The following is a 19,878-nucleotide window of genomic DNA, read 5'->3' as shown; positions in this document are numbered from 1 at the left end:
GCTCCTAGCAAAATGATAAGAACTTAATTCCGCTGTGAATGCATGCACAAATAGTTCAATCTGTGTGAGATTTTGTCGGTATTGAACCATGAATTTGCAAATACAATACAGATTGTTTCGGCTTGGTTCGAATTTCTCGCCCGAACACTGCGCCAATTTGCGCTTTTCATCGTTGCTGCCAACAAACATGTTGCTTTCAAATCGCGTAATATCGAGAGCACTTCCATTGCTAGCGAATAGGTATGAGGGGATTCGGATGCATCCGGAGTATTTCAATAGGATACGATAGGATTTAGAGCTCACTTTAGTCATAGATAGGAATACGCTAAGGGTGAATGCAACACTATTAGACTTAGAATCATTTTTCTTTCTAGGAATCTGATTCCGATTCTGACTGAATGTCGCTAAAAGAGATGTGGAATAATCAAGTTTTGCATTTACTTTTACTTTAGAATATACATGCACACACATATAATTTAACATAATTTTGTATGGAAGATGTCACTCATCTCCCTCACTAGTGGATATAAAGGTACAAAATTTTGAATGTAAATATACTTTACATATTTTTTTGTGTTCGCGTGTGTTTTCTTGGTAGGTGTATCAGCATAATCTGCATGTGAATGTAAGCGAACGAATTGCTGTGTGCGAATAATGACGGGGTTCTAAAGTTTTACAATTGATTGCACTTGTTCGTTTAATGTGTAAAGTTGGTGTCTTGCAGATGGAGGTCCGCGTTTTTCTTCTTACAGACATGCTGCTCGTCTGCAAGAAGCAGACAAAGGGCCACCCATTCAAAATGATTAGGTAATGTCTAGTGTTTAAAATTGCTGGCGAATTTTATTATTTAAGTACCTATCTAAAACATTTATTTTGCGCTGCGAAAATTATATTACTATGTTTATTATACATAATTATGTTCAAATGCATGTGATAAAGATGTCGCGTTCTTTGTAGGCCAAAATACATGGTGGAGAAAATGATTTGTTTTCCCAAATCCCACCCGAGAAACGCTAAAGAGGTAGTTTCACTGTCGTTTGTCATCGTGGACGAAGTGGGATCTTCACATAATGGATTCACTTTCTACGAAACATCAAAGGACCCTAGTTCTCAGAGCTCACTTAGGGTAAGCTAGATATTTTAAGATGTTACTTATTTTCCAGTAAAGATGATAGTTAACTAAATTGTTCTGGTCCTGTTTAGTTGTGGGAACAAAAAATCCGGGAGGCTCGGCTTACATACGATCTTGGTGTGTGGTTCGCTAAGAATCCATCTCGCGACCTTTCGGAGGTGGAAATGGACTCTTCATCAGAATACGGTGTGACTCTCAGTGGAAGCAGAACGGTAAGTACCTAATTAATTAACTTGACGATACCATGCGAAACGGAATCCTGCACAAATGATCCTGTTGAGCAGCACTTTTCAAGCTTCTTATCAGTTTATTTATTAAAAGTTGTACAGGGCAGATGCAAAAATTAAAGCACGTTAACCAAATTCTACTTACCTACCTGGTTACGATAGAAATGTAGTAGAAATCAAAATGGAAATGTAAAGGATACCAAATGAAGTAATTAGACCGCAGTGGAGAATGTTCTGATCCTCTCGATGAGAGGCGATCCCAGCAGTGGGTCGGGATATGGGCCATTTATGTTATTTATGAAACTTATTCTAAAATCATAGCTTGGTAATAGGGTGTGAAACAGACTTCGGACGACATTAACATCGAGCGGGAGGCGCGGGAGAGAGTGGCAGCCATGCTGCACCATCGAAGCATGGGAGCCTCCACCGAGTATGACTTCTCACAAGCCTCCATGAACACCGACTCCTTTGACGGTAAGACAATTTACGTCGCTGTTGGTATCATGTTTGTTGTTCACAACATAACATAAGCTTAAGACCAGATCCCAAAATATTGACAGAGAGTCACATCCATTATAAGATGAACCAAGTATCCAAACCCCACCGATCTTTCTGGTAGACCAACGTGGTTGGTGGTGGTTTGTTGAGCATGAGCGTCATATCTGTATGATGATGACTATCATGATTGTAATGTCATTAGTACATATTGATAATGACTCTGGTACAAGCAATAAGTTCACATTTTAGAAAATTACCGTGTTAGAGCACTCAGCCGTCCCCATTTGTCAGGCCAAGTAGTTAATGCAATATGGGCAAATCTACAATAAGTCACGTCAAAAAAAAATTTCAGACTAACTGCCATGTTCAGCCATGTACCATCAAAATGGGCAGCCACTTATCATCATTTTCGACAACACTAACACAAACAGGATTGATCTCAATCGATATCGACCGATTTGATAGAGTATTTCTTTTTACGGTCAATAACAAAAATAGCTTTCGATTTATATCCAGGCCGACAGAAATTCCATTCCAATCACTTTTTTCGTAGACTTCTATCAAGCTGCCGAGCTATTTAAACAAACGATCAATTCCGATCAAAGCGACCTCGACCTTGTACAAACACACAATACCTTCTTCTCTTGTGTGGGTTGTGATTGTAAGACCAATGACCGACCTGAACAACCCTCGAGATTCTCTAATGGACGCATTGATTTACCACTACCATAGATACAGCGCTTGATACAACAATGCGGCGAAAACTTACCGCTTGTTTAGCTATACATTTTCGTACACAGCGGTATATAAGTAATTCAATAAAATCATGTCAAATTAAGAAAGTACGCATTGTCTTATTACGTATATTAGCGCGTGGTACTACTTGTTTTAGTGTATTTTAACCTAAAATAATAATTTTGATGGGTTTTATGAAATTATTATGAAAATTAAAATGTTTCATACTATGATAACGTGCACAATGTCATTACTTATTAGAAATATGATGTACTTACCATCATTCTTTTTTGCTTTTAGCTTCTATTTTTGCAAATTTCTACCACGCACTTCCCCGTGTTGCTAGTACGGCGCCTAATTGCGCACTGAGATAAAGTACTGTCAACGTCGCTATATTAACAGTAACCTTGCGTCCTACTTTTTGTCATGGGTCTTGTAACGACTAAATGTTTCTTTAAAATAAATAGTAGTCTGATCCGGGATTAGTCGCTTAACATGCTCTCCGAAGCACGGATTGTCTTAGTTTCGGACAATCGGGTTGCCATCCTGCAATGTCATAACCAAACTCCGTATCGTGAGCCTAATGCTGAACAACTATACCACAGATGCCGTTTTAATTATAATAACTTGTAAGTACTTACCTTTATGCCTACTCAGACGCAGAATGTTGAATATAAGTATCATGAGACTCACTCATCCCTTCCTCTAAATAACCGTCTATGATGCTTTTAAGATCCAATCAAACTTGTAAAAAAGTTCTTCCTTCCATAATCCACAGGATCAAATACAGGTCAAGTTCGAAACTCAGATCTCAAAAGCAAAAGCTACTGTCTAGTTTAGTCGTCATACTCAGACCGGGGTTTGCATAGCTGCAGCGCGCTGGCCTGAGATGATACTGACCTTAATCCCTTATGAAATGCAACTAGATATAAATGCTTCACCTTAGGCCATTTCGTCGCTTACATACATACATACATAAACTCACGCTTATTTCCCACCGGGGTAAGCAGAAACTATAGTATTCCATTCGTCGCTTACCTCCTATTAAGTGCGATTGTAGTCAATAGACAGGAACAACAACCGGTTGAGAGCGTTTTCCATTTCTTCGGCCAAGTAGTTAATGCTATTTGCGGCTAAGCTGCAATAACATAGCAAAGAGTAATACTTAAGGTTTTAAAAAGCAATTGAGGGACTTTTGTTTTTACAACACAGCGATATAACTACAGGGTATATAATGTGCTGGATTGGGAGCGATTCAAAAACGAATGGTACTACAGTTCATAATATCACTTTTAGTATTTCATATCAAAAGTGGAAGCGAGTTGTCTTCTGCTGAATGCTTGTAGCAACTTAACACATTCAGCCGGGTCCGCATGATAACCGCGCCGCGCGGGGCGCGAATTCTATCGAGCGCTTCGACCAATAAACGATACGAATGCTAACTATGTAGATGGACGTCAAACGGCTATTGGTCGAAGGCATTGATATAATTCTTCACTCGGCGCGGTTGCCGTGCAGAGCCTACAGGAAAACTCAGATCACGGGTTATTGACCTTTATATTTTTTAGTATTTATTATTGTATCTCACTTGAATTTGCCTGTATAGTGTTTAAAATAAAGTTGTATTTGCCCTAGCTGCCGGCGAGGCATCCCACACGAGCGGCGGGCGGACGCCGGGGCTGCACAATCTGCGCCATCCCATGCACCGCAACTCCACTGGCGGCAGCTCCAAGAATTCGCGTCTCTCCAGCTTCCACCAGTCTACCAGGTATACCATCAATCCGTTGAGGGAGGCCTGGTGTTCTGAAACACAGGTTATCAATACTTTCTCAGGTACCACAAACAACATTTGGCAGTCCTTTAGCTAGCCTTTTATTAATAGTTATAGAGTTTCAGTGTCATAGTCAAAAATGTTCAGTAGTATCTACCGTGGACGTATCCTTTTCGCATTTGGACACACCTGCCTTAGCTGTTATGTGCCAAACTTCATACTTAGTTGCTGATCGTTGCTAGGTAGGTACAAGAGTTGAGGATTATGCGCAGACAAAGTTTTAGCTTACATAAAATAACAAAGATCTGAAATCTGCTGCCCCTTAGACTATTATTATAAATCCTCATATGGCATTCGCTTCCTGGCCTTCAAGTTTCAGACTAATCACAAGTTTACGTTCAATGTGACGTCATTAAGCACTTAAATATTTATATATAAGTAGGGTGTTAGTGACATTGTAACGAATACTGAGGGGAATGATTCAGACCATGATTCTGAGTTAATATCAAATGGAATTTTCCGACGCAAATATTCATGATTAGTTTCGTTACTATTAGTTTTAATTTGTATTTTTATTACTGTTAGTATAGTTTTTGTTACGATGTCACTAACACCCTGTATTTATTATTATTTCTATTAACTACTGTCAATGTTATTTCTAACAATGTTCGTGTAATACTTTGATAATTAGTTTTCTTGTGTCCCGAAGCTTTCTGGTATACAAAACAAATTGGTTATTTATTTTAGAGTATTTTTAAAGTGATCCTGTGCGCTATTTCGGTAACGCATTTCTAATGTGTTGGTTAAAATAAAGACCTCATAGACCATTGGATACAACCGACAAAAAGGTATCCTAATACACAAAGTACTTTAAAGGAAAAAATAACTTGGTAACGTGTGGCGCATGTTTGGAATGCTTTTTAAGTGTTGGCTTGGCTACAAATAAAATGCATCCTAATGCGAAATAATCTTCGAATTATCGTTAAAAAAGCACCACCGAAATTGCGAATTGAACCACTTTCAAAATAGCTTTCTAAAGTGTAAAGATTACAATAATAATAATAAACAGTCAGAAACAGTCATATGCGCAGGATATACTTTAGTGCATAAGTGCGCGCACCAACACAGACGACTCTTTCGACCTTGCTCTTCTTTGTCCGATGAAACATTACAAATAATGCCCTAAAAAATGAATGATGAACTAGTATCCAAATGTGCAATTTTACCTATTATTTTTTTTGTTAAGAAATGCGCCACAATGGTTGACCTATTAATGATTGAGTTTGTGTACAGCGCGGCGTCACACGACGAGCCACAAAGCGGACCCAGTAAAAACATTTACCGCGCCGGCAGTTCAGTCGAGCATCTCATACCACCGCTCAATCCCGACGACAGTAAGTTACACTTCTTCTCAATGACCAACTACATCAATCGATGAAGTTTTCAGTAGAAGTCTACTGCCAGGGCTATTATTACTGTGCCGCTAAAGGAATCTAACATGGCTCATGTTATGACTACATGCTTCTGTAAATGGTAACCGGGACATAGTTGACATAGCCTTCCGTCCGATGCACGGAATCGTCTTCGACGTAAACCACTAATACCTAAAACTTAGTTTATGGAGGCGTGTCACGCGGTGAATTCAAACATAGTAATGTGATGACCTACCTATAGAGAGTTCACGCTTGATTGATATGCGGTGACGCGCCGCGCGCGTCGCATAGCACTGTGCGACTGCATAAACGAGGACTAACATTTCATTTCCTAACGCTTCCTATTTAATCTCTGCCAACCTCCGTAAGCTGCTACGCCGTAGATATAAAATTCAATGTTTTATAAGTTTATGGAGTAAAGTACTAATATTTATTTAAGTAAGTAGGTACATATTTTACAAAGTCCATTCTCGCATGAATCTACTCCATGACAAAACAAAATTAGCACAGATTAATTTTCTCCTTCCTTCAACGAAACTTTTTTAAATTGCTGATTTCCAAACAAACCCGTAGCTTTTCAGTTTACACAATCCATTATAAATGAACTTTTCCGGCTTTGATTTATGACAAGTTCTCCTCCGTAGATTTACACAGTTGATGTTACAGCTGTCACCTCCATCACCGTGAATGTCGTGAGCGAGAGTGAATCAGAAACTGTGGTGCCTACGCAACAACAGTCGGTAAGCGTAACAGATCATTTATCAGCACCTTAGACTAGTTACCAAAAACACGAAAATTATAATAAACAGAAAGAAAGATTTACGACGTTGGCTTAGATATAAATAAAAAAATATGAATTTCTTCGAAAGTAATTTTGGGTAAGTAGTTATTTGACTTAAACAGAATTACAGAAATTATATTTCGGACTTGGTAATCAAAAAACGATAAACATGTTTAGCACTGATTTTAATTTTTAGTCCAAAGAGGTAAGTACCTAACCTACACTTTATTCGTACAAGGCAAACACCGTACAATAACTTTCGAGCGAACAAAGCGCGCGGGCTGGCTAGTGGGTTCGTATAATACAAAGCGCTGGTTTCGTAGCAAAGTAAAGGATGAGTGAGTCATAATTCTCAAAGCGCACATCTAGTTCTTAAAAGTCATAAATGTCAAAAAATCTGAAATTGAGTTAACTTAGTAATTAACGTAGATATGGCAAAACAAAAATCGTTAAAGCGCTCTACTGTAAAATGTAAAAAATTACATTTATGACTTTAAAGAACTAGATGTGCGAAAGATTTAATAATTTTTCACGGTGATTTACATAATATTATTTGCCACAAAGTACTCAGAAAAAACTTTGATACGAAATCTTAAGATAAATAAGACGGACAGCATGGCGACAGGTTACCAAATCCATCGCCCGTATAGGTAGGTAGTCCATCATGTCGGAGAGTCAACCCTTGTAACAGAAATCGAAGAGGACAATTATAAACCCTTTTATCACATTATTATGTGGTGGTGTGTGTGGTTTATAATTGTCATCTTCGAGTCGAGTCGAGTTTTGCAACATGGCTGGGTTTGTTAACTTAAAATTATGGTTGGCATAGCCCCAGAAGCCTGGATCGCGGAGTCCGGGATCAGGCAACACACTACGAGTGCAGCCGCCGTCCGGGGTGCTGACGCTGGTGCACAGCCTGCCCGACCTCACTATCGAGCCGTCGCCCCCACGGCCCCCGCAGAGGTAAGCCCTAACCTCAAAGTGAAACCTCTCGAATTTTAATTATGTCCGTGTCATCACCAGTCTTAATACCTACTTGTAAGTGCCGTCGCAGACATGTCCAACCCTTAAATGCCGCGCGACCATGACATACCAATATTACCCACGGCCGCATCTCATTATGTTTACTCATGAGGCTATTATTGCATAGGCCGCTTCCCCGGAACGCTCTGGGCGCTTGGGCCATAACACGTCAAAGCCACGTCACGCTGCGAGTGCAACCGCAGAGTGGCGTGCTGGCTCTCGTGCTAAGCCTACCAGATCTAACATTGGACCTGTCTCTACCGCGTTTTGTCCGGATCCCGAGGTAACGGACATATCCTTCTGAATGTTTGTGTACCTTAATTTTGTTTTATGAACGTCATTCTAGCACGTATAATACTACTACCGCCCTTTTAAGAAAGATATATAATAAATGTTCGCTCATAGTTTTCTCATTCGCCGTCGATTTTGATTTTGCATTTGTCGTTTGGTATCGCCAGCAGCATCGAGCAGGATGATCCGTCGTGCATCATTTGCGCAGGCTCACTACCTGAAGGATACAAATAAAGTATTACATTATGCGATTAAATAAAATATTGCCTACTGGTATATCCAAACAATGGTAAATATCAGGTTTAACAATTAAATTTTAGTTTTACCAACGTGACTGAGTAAATGAATGAGAGGTAAACTTTTTGTACGTGAGGTTTCGGGAGACTAAATTAAAATCTCAAAAACAGAAACCGGCGACTGGTCCGCACCAGCCGTGTACACCGCTGTTCTCGCTCACTTGAAATGCGTAACTACTAACCTAACTTAGCAAAGGTTGGATTGTGGGCAACCCATAGGTTGTCATGTAAACCTTACAATTTTTATTCGGGACTTTACAGAAACATAGCTATTAATCATATAGAAAGCATTTCTTTTTGTCTCTCCGAATGTTTTGTTTTCTGTGTTTAGTCATGTGCGTGCAATCCGTTCAACCCTTGAACATTAATTATACAACCGTTTTTAACTCATGTTAAGCTTGATGCACACAGAGCCGGAAGTGTGACAAGCGGAGCGGGTGCGAGATTGTGTTAGCGGTTTCATACAAAATCTCGTACTCCGGCCCACTTGTACCGCTTTTCCGGCTCTGTATGAAGCAAGCATTAGAGTGTTAGAGTGTGTTGAATTATTCCCACTAGTTCTATTAAACAGTTCTGTCAACGTCATCAGGACTAGTGGAAACCGGCAATTCCATTTGTTCTGTTATGTTATAACAGTCATCATCTTCATCATCAGCCCATTAACGTCCCCACTGCTGGGGCACGGGCCTTCCCTATGGATGGATAGGGAGATCGGGCCTTAAACCATCACGCGGGCCCAGTGCGGATTGATGGTTATTAACGACTGCTAATGCAGCCGGGACCAGCGGTTTAACGTGCCTTCCGAAGCACGGAGGAGCTCGAGATGAAAACTTTTTTTTCTTTTTTGTGGTCACCCATCCTATGACCGGCCTTTGCGAAATTTGCTTAACTTCAACAATCGCAGACCGAGCGCGTTTACCGCTGCGCCACCGAGCTCCTCAATAGTGTTAAAACAGTACTAAAAGGAAAAATGTCCCAGTGGTCCTGTTGGCTGCTGCAGGGTTTTGAAAGCGGTTTTTTTTTTATTGCAAAGAAATTCATGAACAAATCCAATAGTGCCAATAGTGGTACTTTATGCTTTATTACACCTTAACCGCTTTCAAGCCCTAGTTGGCAGAAATGTATAACAGGGGGGTTAAAAAGGCCCCATCGAAGCAATTCATCTAAAAATGCAATATTGCTATTTGGCATTTATTTGCACTTACTTTTGTGTGCGCAAATGTCAAATTGCAATGTTGGTATTTTAGATGAATTGTTTCGATGTGGTCTTTTTTAACCCCCAGAATTAGTGGGAATGAGAGCGGTTTCGCACTGCATCCGACCCGAACCAGCAGATCTTGAAAACATCGGATTAACTGATATACTTAGGTTAATAATCTAAATAGCACATGAACTATCATACTAATACAGCTCTAGTGACAGATTTATATTTTTAAATGTATTAAAATGTGTTTTGTGGTGTTTTCATTTTTATTCTATTTTACTTTTGTGTTTTGTCGTAAATAAGTTTAGGCGTAAGATTGAATATGGGTCTGAGAAATCTTAAATCTATAGATAAAAAAAATCGCAGGCCTTATGCTAATAGTGTGACATTCTCTATACCTATAGTTTACCTTTTCAGGTGTACAATATTTATAAACATAGAAATAGGAATTAGTTAATAATATTAAATAAAACTTAATTTATTTTATTAAATATTTACATTAAGGCAACTTGATAGTATTTACCAATTGTGGAATGATAATATAGTTATTGTGTATTTATTCGGATCTGATGCAGTACGTAACTATTCCAAAGGGGGATGATTCAGACCATGATTCTGAATTAATATCAAGTGGAATTTTCCGTCGGATAATTGATGCAAATTTTAGTATATTTTTAAATTATTTTCAACTATACTTTGCGATAATAATCCACTTGATATTAACTCAGAATAAAGAGCTGAATCATCCCCTTCAGTATTCGTCATTCATTACAATGTCACTTACACCTCGTACAAGTACGTATAGGTAGCCATACAAGTACGCATAGGTGTTAGCGACGCCATATCGAATACTGAAGGGGATGATTCAGACCATGATTCTGAGTGGACATCAAGTGGAATTTCATGTCGAAAAATTAATGAATTTTATTGTGTTTTTTAAATTATTTTCAGTCTTATACTTTTGCGACGAAAAATTGCACTTGATATCAACTCAGAATCATGGTCTGAATCACCCTCAAAGTTTTCGTTACGATGTCACTAACATCCTGTATACTATGTTTGATGATGTGTTGTGATGCAGCGTGCCAGGTCCGCAGTCAGCGTCGGAGAAGTTGTACCAGTCGCACCAGGAGCTGCTGCAGCGCAACCGGCTGAGCGCCGTGGGCTCGCCACAGCAACATCATCAGTACCTCAGCCCCGACCATCGGGGTACAAGCTACCCGCCGCCCAGCCCCACCAGGTAACCCCACCCCAGTACCTCACATAGTTGCCCCCTCATTCCTTAAACGGCCTCTTATGCCCGAGCAGTTCTTTGCTGACAGTGCCGACGCCACAGGTTCATGTTTATTTTCGATGTGTCGAACGTCAACTTCGGCAGCAGTGGAATAACACCAGCAATTGGCTCTGTCGACATTGAGTATTGCTTGTGTAAAAGGCCTTTAATATATAATAGCACTTCAGACCCCTATTCATGACAAATCTAGAAAAAATAATTACAGTACGTTCATCAGATTGTGTTACACGTCGTGGTGTCTTTAATCAATCATCATGATTTAGTTAAAATTCCATTAAACCTATACAGTTTAATGGAATGGAATTAAACTACATGTCTAAGAAATACATAACATACTTAATTAAGATGGATATAATATGATGGATATGGTGTCTACAATGATCCATCATGTTAGAACGAACGCAATCCCTCTGTCGCTCTTAACAATGACAGATCTAGAAAAAACTAATGTGTATACGTTGAAAATTACAGAACGTTCATCACATTTAGAAGCCCGGTCAAATCTTATATATAAAAAAAAAACACAAAATGTGATGTAAACCTCCTTTTTTGGTAAACCTAGTGTGAACTAACAGGAAAATAAATGAACTAGTATGTTATTAAATTCAACTCTAGGCTCTGGAGTGCTATTTTCAGTAATACCTTCTTATTCCTAACTAAAGTACCTCTAATCACCTTATTTTATAACTAACTTGTGTGTTTTGCAGCAACTTAATATGGATCAACAGGAAATTATTATTATTATATCTATAATTTACTCCTTCAAGGTTTATTTCATAAAGTGCAAATTAGACAAATTGTTGCCGTAACGTTAAAGATTGGTGTAATTTATATTCATTAATCAAAATCACGAAAGCATCTGCGCCAAGAATGTTAATATCGAAATCGACAAGCAACATTCAATTTTAAATTCTTATAATTAGACCTAAGATATTACATTCCGTTTTAATTTTTAATAAATCTATGAATCGACAGCTCCTTTTATAATTATATACTTACCTACTTTGTAAATTAAAATCAAGGAGCCAATAAAAGGGATAGCCAGGCATATCCGAGCTACAATATACCTACTTTGATTGACATTATTTCCATTGAAAAACGATCAAACAGCTACATTTGTGCCTAATATACATTATGCCTTTATAGTTAGATAAACCCCTTTTAAACGAACACGAATGATTCACTCCGGTATTATGCGTGGAAACAATAGAAGCCATACGAATTAAAAACGCGATTGTTCTAAACTTATTGTTGAAAACATTCTAAACGTCACTCAACCTTGTATAGGGCTTCCCTGAAGCGAGGTCTGGCTTTCTCGTATTCCTTCAAGAACCCCCCGCTGTCCAAGATGGGACACGTGAACAGTCAGTCTCAACTTCAGGCGGAGGCTGGTCCTTCCACCAGCCAGCAAGCGAAGGTAAACCACGTTGTAGTAGACGCTTCGAGGTGCGCGACCACCGAGCCGGAGATCATGGAGCGAGGAAAAGACGCGCAGAAATCAAATGAAGCAACCCTTCGACCATTGATATTTATGCGTCTCTTCTTGGATTCATTAATCCCCGGTACTGTAGACGCCCACCTCAAGGTTACCCCAGCGATCTTTATACATAAGCTTTACCCACGAGCTCTTATGAGTTCCTTCTAGCTCGCTCGTTCGTGAAGCTTGTCATTGAAGTTCACTGGTGCACACCTTACGTTTTTATTTTGCGTTGTACGAAATTGAAATAATTCTATATTCGGCCAACAATAATCCATGCTAATTTCAACAAGTCTACATAAAACAGACTTCACTAAATAAATTAAGCTAATCTTCGTCAAATAATGCAGTTACAATAACATTTGCGGAAATTAAAATATAGATTTTTCGCACCAACAACCACACATTCACATTTCAATCAACAATGTTGACATAGAGAAAAATTCCTACAAACCAATGTATGCACGTAAAGTTATACCATGTCTTTTTCCGCGATTTAATCAGTATTATGACAAAATTTACCAATAATGATACGCCACAGATATATACTTAATGTAGAAAAATGCGTTCTAGTTTGCTCTCCTTTTTTTTTCAAACGCTGAATGTTGCTTAAGAAATTTAATATCGCTTTAAATACACGCGCGGGTGGTTCAATTGTGTAATATTTCGGTAACATTTGTCTATAACTCGGCAATTTCATTTAGGGCGAAAAAGGCGCATCGAGTCCGGTGATTGTGAAATGCCCAAGTACAGAAAAAGTGGAGAAAAAATCTAAACAATTCATCAGCAGGTATGTTAAAAATATGCACTGCCTTAAGCCATGTTTCCCCATAGCATGTTCTGCTAAGTATATATAATTTTATGTAAAAAAGTAATAATATAACGATTCAAGGTTAACCTATCTGCAGTAGGACTGTACCTCTCAGAAAAACAAACATGATTTTTCATATATAACTCGGATATTCTTTGAGGCGACGATATAGATAGATACTGTTTGATAATCTACAAATCTTGTTAGTAAATAAAATAAGAATTATATTAACAATTTCAACCAAGTGGCGGATATCACAGCTTAGTTTATTATTGTTCTGTCAGCTCATTCTTCAGCTCGGGTGGATGGCACTCGAAACTGGAGGGATGACATTTAAGAGGCTGGAGGATGATGACGTTTACAAGGCAAGAATACCCCGTAAATCTTTTCCCCTTAACACCAAAAATGCCCCTAGATCTACTCCCCTTAATCAAAGTCCTAACTCGTAGAGCCCTTCTCTCCGTTTGCTTTGTATATAGCAAAAATGTGCGTAGCTGATGAAAGCATGCTGGCTAACCCATCATTTAATAATAATAATTTATAGCCACTGACATCCTATAAACAAATAGACTCACGTTCGCTGAGGAGTTCTTCTAAAAATGCGTCCGAACCGTGTTGTAAATACGTATCTTTAAGTTATACAGGGTGGCCCAGAGGTTCACGTTCAAAATGAAAAAGTAGATAGAGGGGAGCGGTTCTCTTTTTCTCTGTTCTCTTCTTCATATTATATTTATGTAAGTATGTTTTTATTTTTGTTGTGTTAGAAAGAAGCAGCTACAATGTATGAGAATGACAAATTTTTCTTCAAAACTGTCTGTCAATATTTGAGGGCCAATTACTTCGTTTTTTGCCCCTATTAATGGTATTTTATAGAATCTCAACTGTAACAGTTTTGGTCAAATTCTCAATTTGACTTCCAATAAGTTTCTTTTTATCTTTGATTTGGCTGTTCTTATTTTTTCAGCTAGTGGTCCACTTCCTTAAGAATAGGTATGAAGTAAAATAAAAGAATGATTAAGAAAAAAATAGTGACAAAACAATGATTTCTAAAGTAAGGTAGACAATCTTGAAAAAGTACAAAATGGGCCATATGTCCTAAACCGTAAATGATCGCTGAACATGCATCGGGATGTTTCTGGTTGCCAATGAGCCCCTCTATCTAATTTTGAACGTGAACCTTTGAACGACCCTGTATAGAAAGTATAACTTCTGCTGTTTAAATAAAGTGCAATATCGGTTGTACAATATTGTTACACGCCGTCGCTTGTGCCAAGATGCGCCGCGGACACTTTTTTTACATAGATAGTTGTATATTTGTTATACGAGGTATATATAGGTGTGTTTACATGGAGTATTTTCAAACCCTGCCTCGGCAACTCCCCACAGATTAAAAACGCGTGCACACAACTACACTAAGTATAAGTACTTAATCCAGAATTTGTAATGAATGCATTATTTTTTTTATTTCTTTTTTCTATAGCAGCAGACATTTTATTTAATTATATATCTTGGTTTCAGTCGGACTGTATGTATATTGCGCCCTATTTTTTATTTATTTACACTCACATTTGCAACATTACGGCTAGCCGTTTAAAAAAGGGTCAACAATTATACGATAATCCGACTGCGACAATATACAAGTACTAAGGTAAGTATTACTTAAATGTACATACCTTTTATCAACTAGTATTTTATATTTTTCTTTTTTCCACGTTGTTTTTATATGTACTTACTTACTTACTTTTTCAAATTGGAGTTAGAATAGCACTGATAGCATTTGCATGAGTTTGGTGAAATTCGTTATTCCTTGAGGGGAAACAAGAGGAGAAAGGGGCAAAACCCGAAATCAGCGGTTTTAAGATTCTGTTATTTTCGGTCCCTTCGATGAGTTCTTGATTGGCAGATTTTTGTTTATCATGGTGACTTTTACCTACTTGCTTCCATGGTTTATTTTCAAATACGTTTTATAATTATCATAGTTCCTTTTGTTGATATGTGTATCGGTCTCGTAGTGAAAAGTTGTATTAGCACGTATAATTATAGTAGATGACTTCACTACCCAGATACGGTTCCTCGCATAACTTCGGGCTTACAAAGTTTATTTAAATGTTTAATCTCAAAATATCTTTACATTATTTGGCACGACATAATTACCTAACAGTAACCGTGTCACATAAAATGTATACAGGGTGTTAATGTCATCGTAACGAAAACTTTGAAGGATAATTCAGACAATAATTCCGGATTGATATCTAGTGGAATTTTTCGTCGTAAACGTATGGAACTGAAAATAATTGAAAGAAACACAAAAAAAATCATGAATTTTCGACACGATGTCACTAACACCCTGTATGTTGCTTGGCCTGAGTTGTTTCTTCAACTTTGTACATGCGTCATACCGCAATATACTGTAGTCCACAATCAAGCCCTGGGGACGGCAAGGTAATGTTTATTGTCGACATCTCCCTGGTGACCATTGCGGTCAGCTCCTATTGTAGGTATTGCCAACTCACAGAAGACGCACTCAATAGACAAAAACCGAATGGCAATATGCATACTTGAAACTGACTTAGTCACCGCCACTCTGCACCTACTTGTGGCGCTGAATGATCCGCCATTGTTTTTACGCAGGAACAAAGGTGCGAACCGGAACTCCCCCAGCCCAGCCCGCAAGGACGACAAGGTTGACTGACAGGAAGACAACGAGGAGCGAGACTGAAGCTCGAAGAAAAGAAAACTACCCATACGATGGCTTTACAGATGGTGCTCGTAGTTTTCTAAACATTCCTTAGGACGATATTATTAGTGATGGATTATACGGCAAGGAAAACCCCCCCTTAGCATAAAACGATAAAAAATATTCTTAATAAACAAAAATCTTATAGAATGAGTATCGAAATTGTGATTCTATGATTAAATTAGTACTTCGGGTTTGTGACGAATTTAAGCAAAACACAAAATTGTGAAAAGTTTTATGTAAATAAAATTGAATATACTTACTTACTTATCTTAAAAATAAATATATCTTATACACCAGAAGAATTAATTTTCATGGAAGTGTTACGTATTTTATAATTGTATATTTATTTGATAAATATATTTGGACGTTGAAACTAACTATTTATGGAAACAAATATTGAGAGAGTTGAGTGACACTTGTTACCTAATTACTTTTAACTTATTTATTTAAAACATTTTAAATATATCTTCTTAAAAATGTAATCAAGTTGTAATTGCTATTTAAGATGAAAAATACACATAGTTCAATACAATATTATGTCAGAAACAACACTTTATGAAAAAAAAATACAGTGGGAAGGTATGTTAGAGTCTTCGTTGCGCAAAGTGACCATTACGGATTAAATTGTACTTTAATGATAAAATAGAATATTGGTAAACAATAGTTCTTGGATGACTTAGAACCTTAAGCTAATATTTATCCCTCGAACCTATTTCTCATGTAAAGTGCACTCCACACCTTAAGCGTCGGCTGTACGTGCGTTTTCCCGTTGAGTATCACGCAGAGAAAGCGCAATAGGCAGGCATACTAATATATTCTACACCGCGTCCTTGGAACAGCTAACAAATACAAGTTGACAAACACGATGTTAGTGTGGATTGCACCTTCCAATCTATAATGTAAAACGTATTTCCGGCTCACAAACCTACCTGTACCTATAAAATATAATAATAGAAATCTGTAATTAAATGCAATAAGTAATACATTGCTAGTATTATAATGTTCGTTAGTGATATTAAAAAACTTCTATATTAAGAAATACTTATGCATAATCAAATGCATTTTAGCGAAGGTTTTTATATTTGGAAGTACCCGCTTAGTAACAGGCAGAGAATGGATGTATTTCAATTTATTGAGGTAAATTCGTACATACCACTGCCCGTTTGAAGCGGATCCCGTTGCACTGGATTTTGCATAAGTGCCAGAATAGCATCTGACACTAATGTGCAGTATGAATGACTCGCGCGACTACTACACGAATACCTACTGTTTGCTCCCCGGAGGTACCACACGAGCCTCGGACATGTACGGATAGACCTTTGGTGTAAAATAAAATGTAGCAATATATTTACAAATAAGCACTCGCCCCGCGAGACTTGGTAAAGTAATAAAATAGTCTTAACAATGGTTATAGTGATTTACCTAATACTAATATTTTCTTGTGAAAGTTACCTGTTGTGATCTTACGATATTATAAAATGTGCCGTTGCGTCGCGTAGGGTCGTATGGTCCCTGTGTGGCACGCTGCCTCCTCATGTAAGTAATTATATATTAACTCCACCAGCGCCGAACAGCAAGAAGTCAGCGAGTCGGCAGCTCGTTGGATGGATGCGCAAACCTTACACACACAGTCAGTGTTATTGTGTGGCTTAAATATAGCGACCTAACAATAGATATATATAATAAAGTAAGTAGGTCTTATATTAATAGGTGATAACCTCCGAACCGAGGCGGCGCTATGCCTATAGCGAGCAAGGACTCAAAACTTTATATTTAAATGCATGTTATTGCCAAATTCAAATGATTCTATAGGTAAACATATTTAGGCTGAAGTTTCAGAATGTAAAGTAGATCTTGTGTCTTGTTATTTTAATATCTTGATGCAATAAAATATATTGCACTGTAAGTTAAATACCGCTCAGAAGCAGGTACTTTCACAAATAATTATATTGTCGTATGCTCGACATTAGGTGAGATTTCTTGTATTTGATAAGGCAGCTATTGCGTCAGCCGACTGAAACGAACGGTTGTTGTGCTATTTCGAGAGCGTTATTAAATTAGGCGGACTCTATGAGATGCGCGTTAAGTATTATTTGAGGAATTAATGATAGAAAGTGAACTGAGTTCAACTTCGAAGGCCTTTTCATGACAAGATAAAAGTAAGACATAGCTGTGCATATTTTTCTTAATGTGTCTTTGTAGTGGTTCAGAAAATTGTAATAATGCTAAGAGAGAGTTGAATTTACGACAAAATTTTGTACTCACATTTGTACGACCAATTTTTCAACTAAAATTATATTTAGCATTATTATCGCTCAGCATGGCGTACATGCAAATATCTTAGTGAATGTTATTTACCACATATTGAAACTTATAAAAATTGTGTAAAAAAGTATACATCATGTAATACACACAGAAAAGGTATATGTAATAGATTCTTTACAGTTCCATAATAATTTTATTCAGTTTAGCTATTATCATTTGTGATATTCCAAATCAAAGACACAAATATTTAAAAACGGCGCAGCGTAAGCACTTGGCTCGATAACAGCTCTTTTGATTTGGATTATTGCATTTAAATATTTAAGTACATAAGATTCAGAAATATTATTAGTCAGATTTGAAATTATAGATGAACTGCAAGTGTAACGGCAAAAGTAGGTAATAGTAAGCAGTCATAACATAGCCTAACGTAGCCTACGGGTTGGGAGATATTATTACCTACAGATATTTTCATTGTTTACTTAATAAATTGTAATCGTCTATTTGCATTTGTTAGGGTTCTATCTAGATATATGTAATGCTGCAGACTCAAACTTCTGTAATTTACCTGTCTGAAAGTCGTAACTCCTATGTTCCTATCCTGTTGTCCCTTTTGTGATTTTATATAGGATCTATCATGTTCAAAATGTTATCGCAATTAGTTTTACAAATACAATCTGTATTCCACTGACCTTAGATTAACTATAAGAAAATAAATGTGGTTAATACACGAGGTTAATACTTACTTATGATGTTTTTAGTTTAAAAAATCGTAGCTGTACCTGCTTGTAAATATAAAACAACAGTTATAGTTTGTTTAGGAAAGGAGAAGAGGCGCTAGAAGAACAACTCTAGCGGTTTTGATAAAAATAATACGGACTTGAATAAGTACCTATTCTTCCAGTAGAAAAATGAATACGTCATTTGAAGATGTGATCACTGATCAGATAAGCTTACAGCACATGCAGATCGCACAGAAGGTGAGGACAATAAACCGCTGTACAGTATTGATGTGTGTGATAGAAAGGTAATAAAAATGCTTATATATATTAAACACCTCCAGAACCCAGTACCTGCGTAAATAAGATCTAAGTACCTATACACTACACAGTATGCTCAAAGAGCAGCTGGGTGTAAGTACTCACCTACTTATAGCAGTTTTGTTGTTCGCCATCACCGGGAGAGAGCCCTCAGCGCTCTCCATTTGCCCGGCCAAGTACTTAATGCCATTTGCGGCAAATCTACAATAATATTTTTTCCTTAAAAAAGACGAATTAATTTGATAATATTTTTTATTACTAAATAAATAATGTGTAATATAGCTACCGAAAATAAATCGTAGAATTTATGTTGTTCCTTTAATCAAAAATATCATAGCAGCTGAGTTCTTAAAAAAACTCCTATGCGACTGCGAAAGACGTAACAGTTATACACAAACAGCTATATCGACAACACTACTTTTTGCAGCCAGCATCAGTACATTCTCCGGTGGGGTTAATTTTGAAGAGGCGGTTCTTGCGGTCTCTCGCGTACACTGCGCGGCCCGGCTCTGCGCACAGCCCGCGCTTCAAGCACGGCACCCACATAAAAAACGCCATTGACGCCAATAACACTATACAAACACAAGCCATTTCTCAACCACAGGGTAATGGTGAAGCCAAGAGACGAGGCATCATGCAGAAACTGACGATTTCACAGCCAGTGCTGCAAGGAGTCGCCCTTTCCACATATACTTGTCATTTTAGCACTTTACTTCCTGAAGTTTTCAGAGCATACAAATCACTTTATTAATTGTTCTCTACGGATGGCGCTCATGATTTAGTTGAACTTGGCCTAAGTATGGTTTGTGGTTTTTTTTAAGTGGCAGCAACATGACATAATGGTTACTGTTAGAAACATTTAA

The 19,878-nt window shown here is 37.7% G+C and overlaps 1 protein-coding gene across 6 annotated transcripts in view; it reads left to right on the top strand.

Annotated features, from left to right (window-relative positions):
• The window catches only part of LOC126380500 (pleckstrin homology domain-containing family G member 5), a 70,624-nt gene extending 51,904 nt beyond the window's left edge, over positions 1–18,720 (top strand). For 2 of the 6 annotated variants that reach the window (XM_050029944.1, XM_050029942.1), the window contains 12 exons: positions 725–807; positions 958–1,126; positions 1,204–1,344; positions 1,692–1,833; positions 4,228–4,360; positions 5,657–5,757; positions 6,463–6,536; positions 7,407–7,540; positions 10,473–10,631; positions 11,973–12,102; positions 12,867–12,952; positions 15,605–18,720. In XM_050029944.1, coding sequence (XP_049885901.1) covers positions 725–807; positions 958–1,126; positions 1,204–1,344; positions 1,692–1,833; positions 4,228–4,360; positions 5,657–5,757; positions 6,463–6,536; positions 7,407–7,540; positions 10,473–10,631; positions 11,973–12,102; positions 12,867–12,952; positions 15,605–15,665 — 1,413 coding nt within the window. In that variant the 3' untranslated portion in view covers positions 15,666–18,720. Of the gene's footprint in view, positions 1–724; positions 808–957; positions 1,127–1,203; positions 1,345–1,691; positions 1,834–4,227; positions 4,361–5,656; positions 5,758–6,462; positions 6,537–7,406; positions 7,541–10,472; positions 10,632–11,972; positions 12,103–12,866; positions 12,953–13,257; positions 13,339–15,604 lie in introns of those variants that run through there. The other 4 variants (XM_050029943.1, XR_007568480.1, XR_007568481.1 and 1 more) reach the window with 4 other exon arrangements.
• The last annotated feature ends 1,158 nt before the right edge of the window (positions 18,721–19,878 follow it).

The sequence above is a fragment of the Pectinophora gossypiella genome, chromosome Z (assembly GCF_024362695.1).
Source record: "Pectinophora gossypiella chromosome Z, ilPecGoss1.1, whole genome shotgun sequence".
NCBI lineage: Eukaryota > Metazoa > Arthropoda > Insecta > Lepidoptera > Gelechiidae > Pectinophora > Pectinophora gossypiella.
The sequence above is the reverse complement of the archived record's forward strand: the minus strand, read 5'-3'. Positions and strand labels throughout refer to the sequence as shown.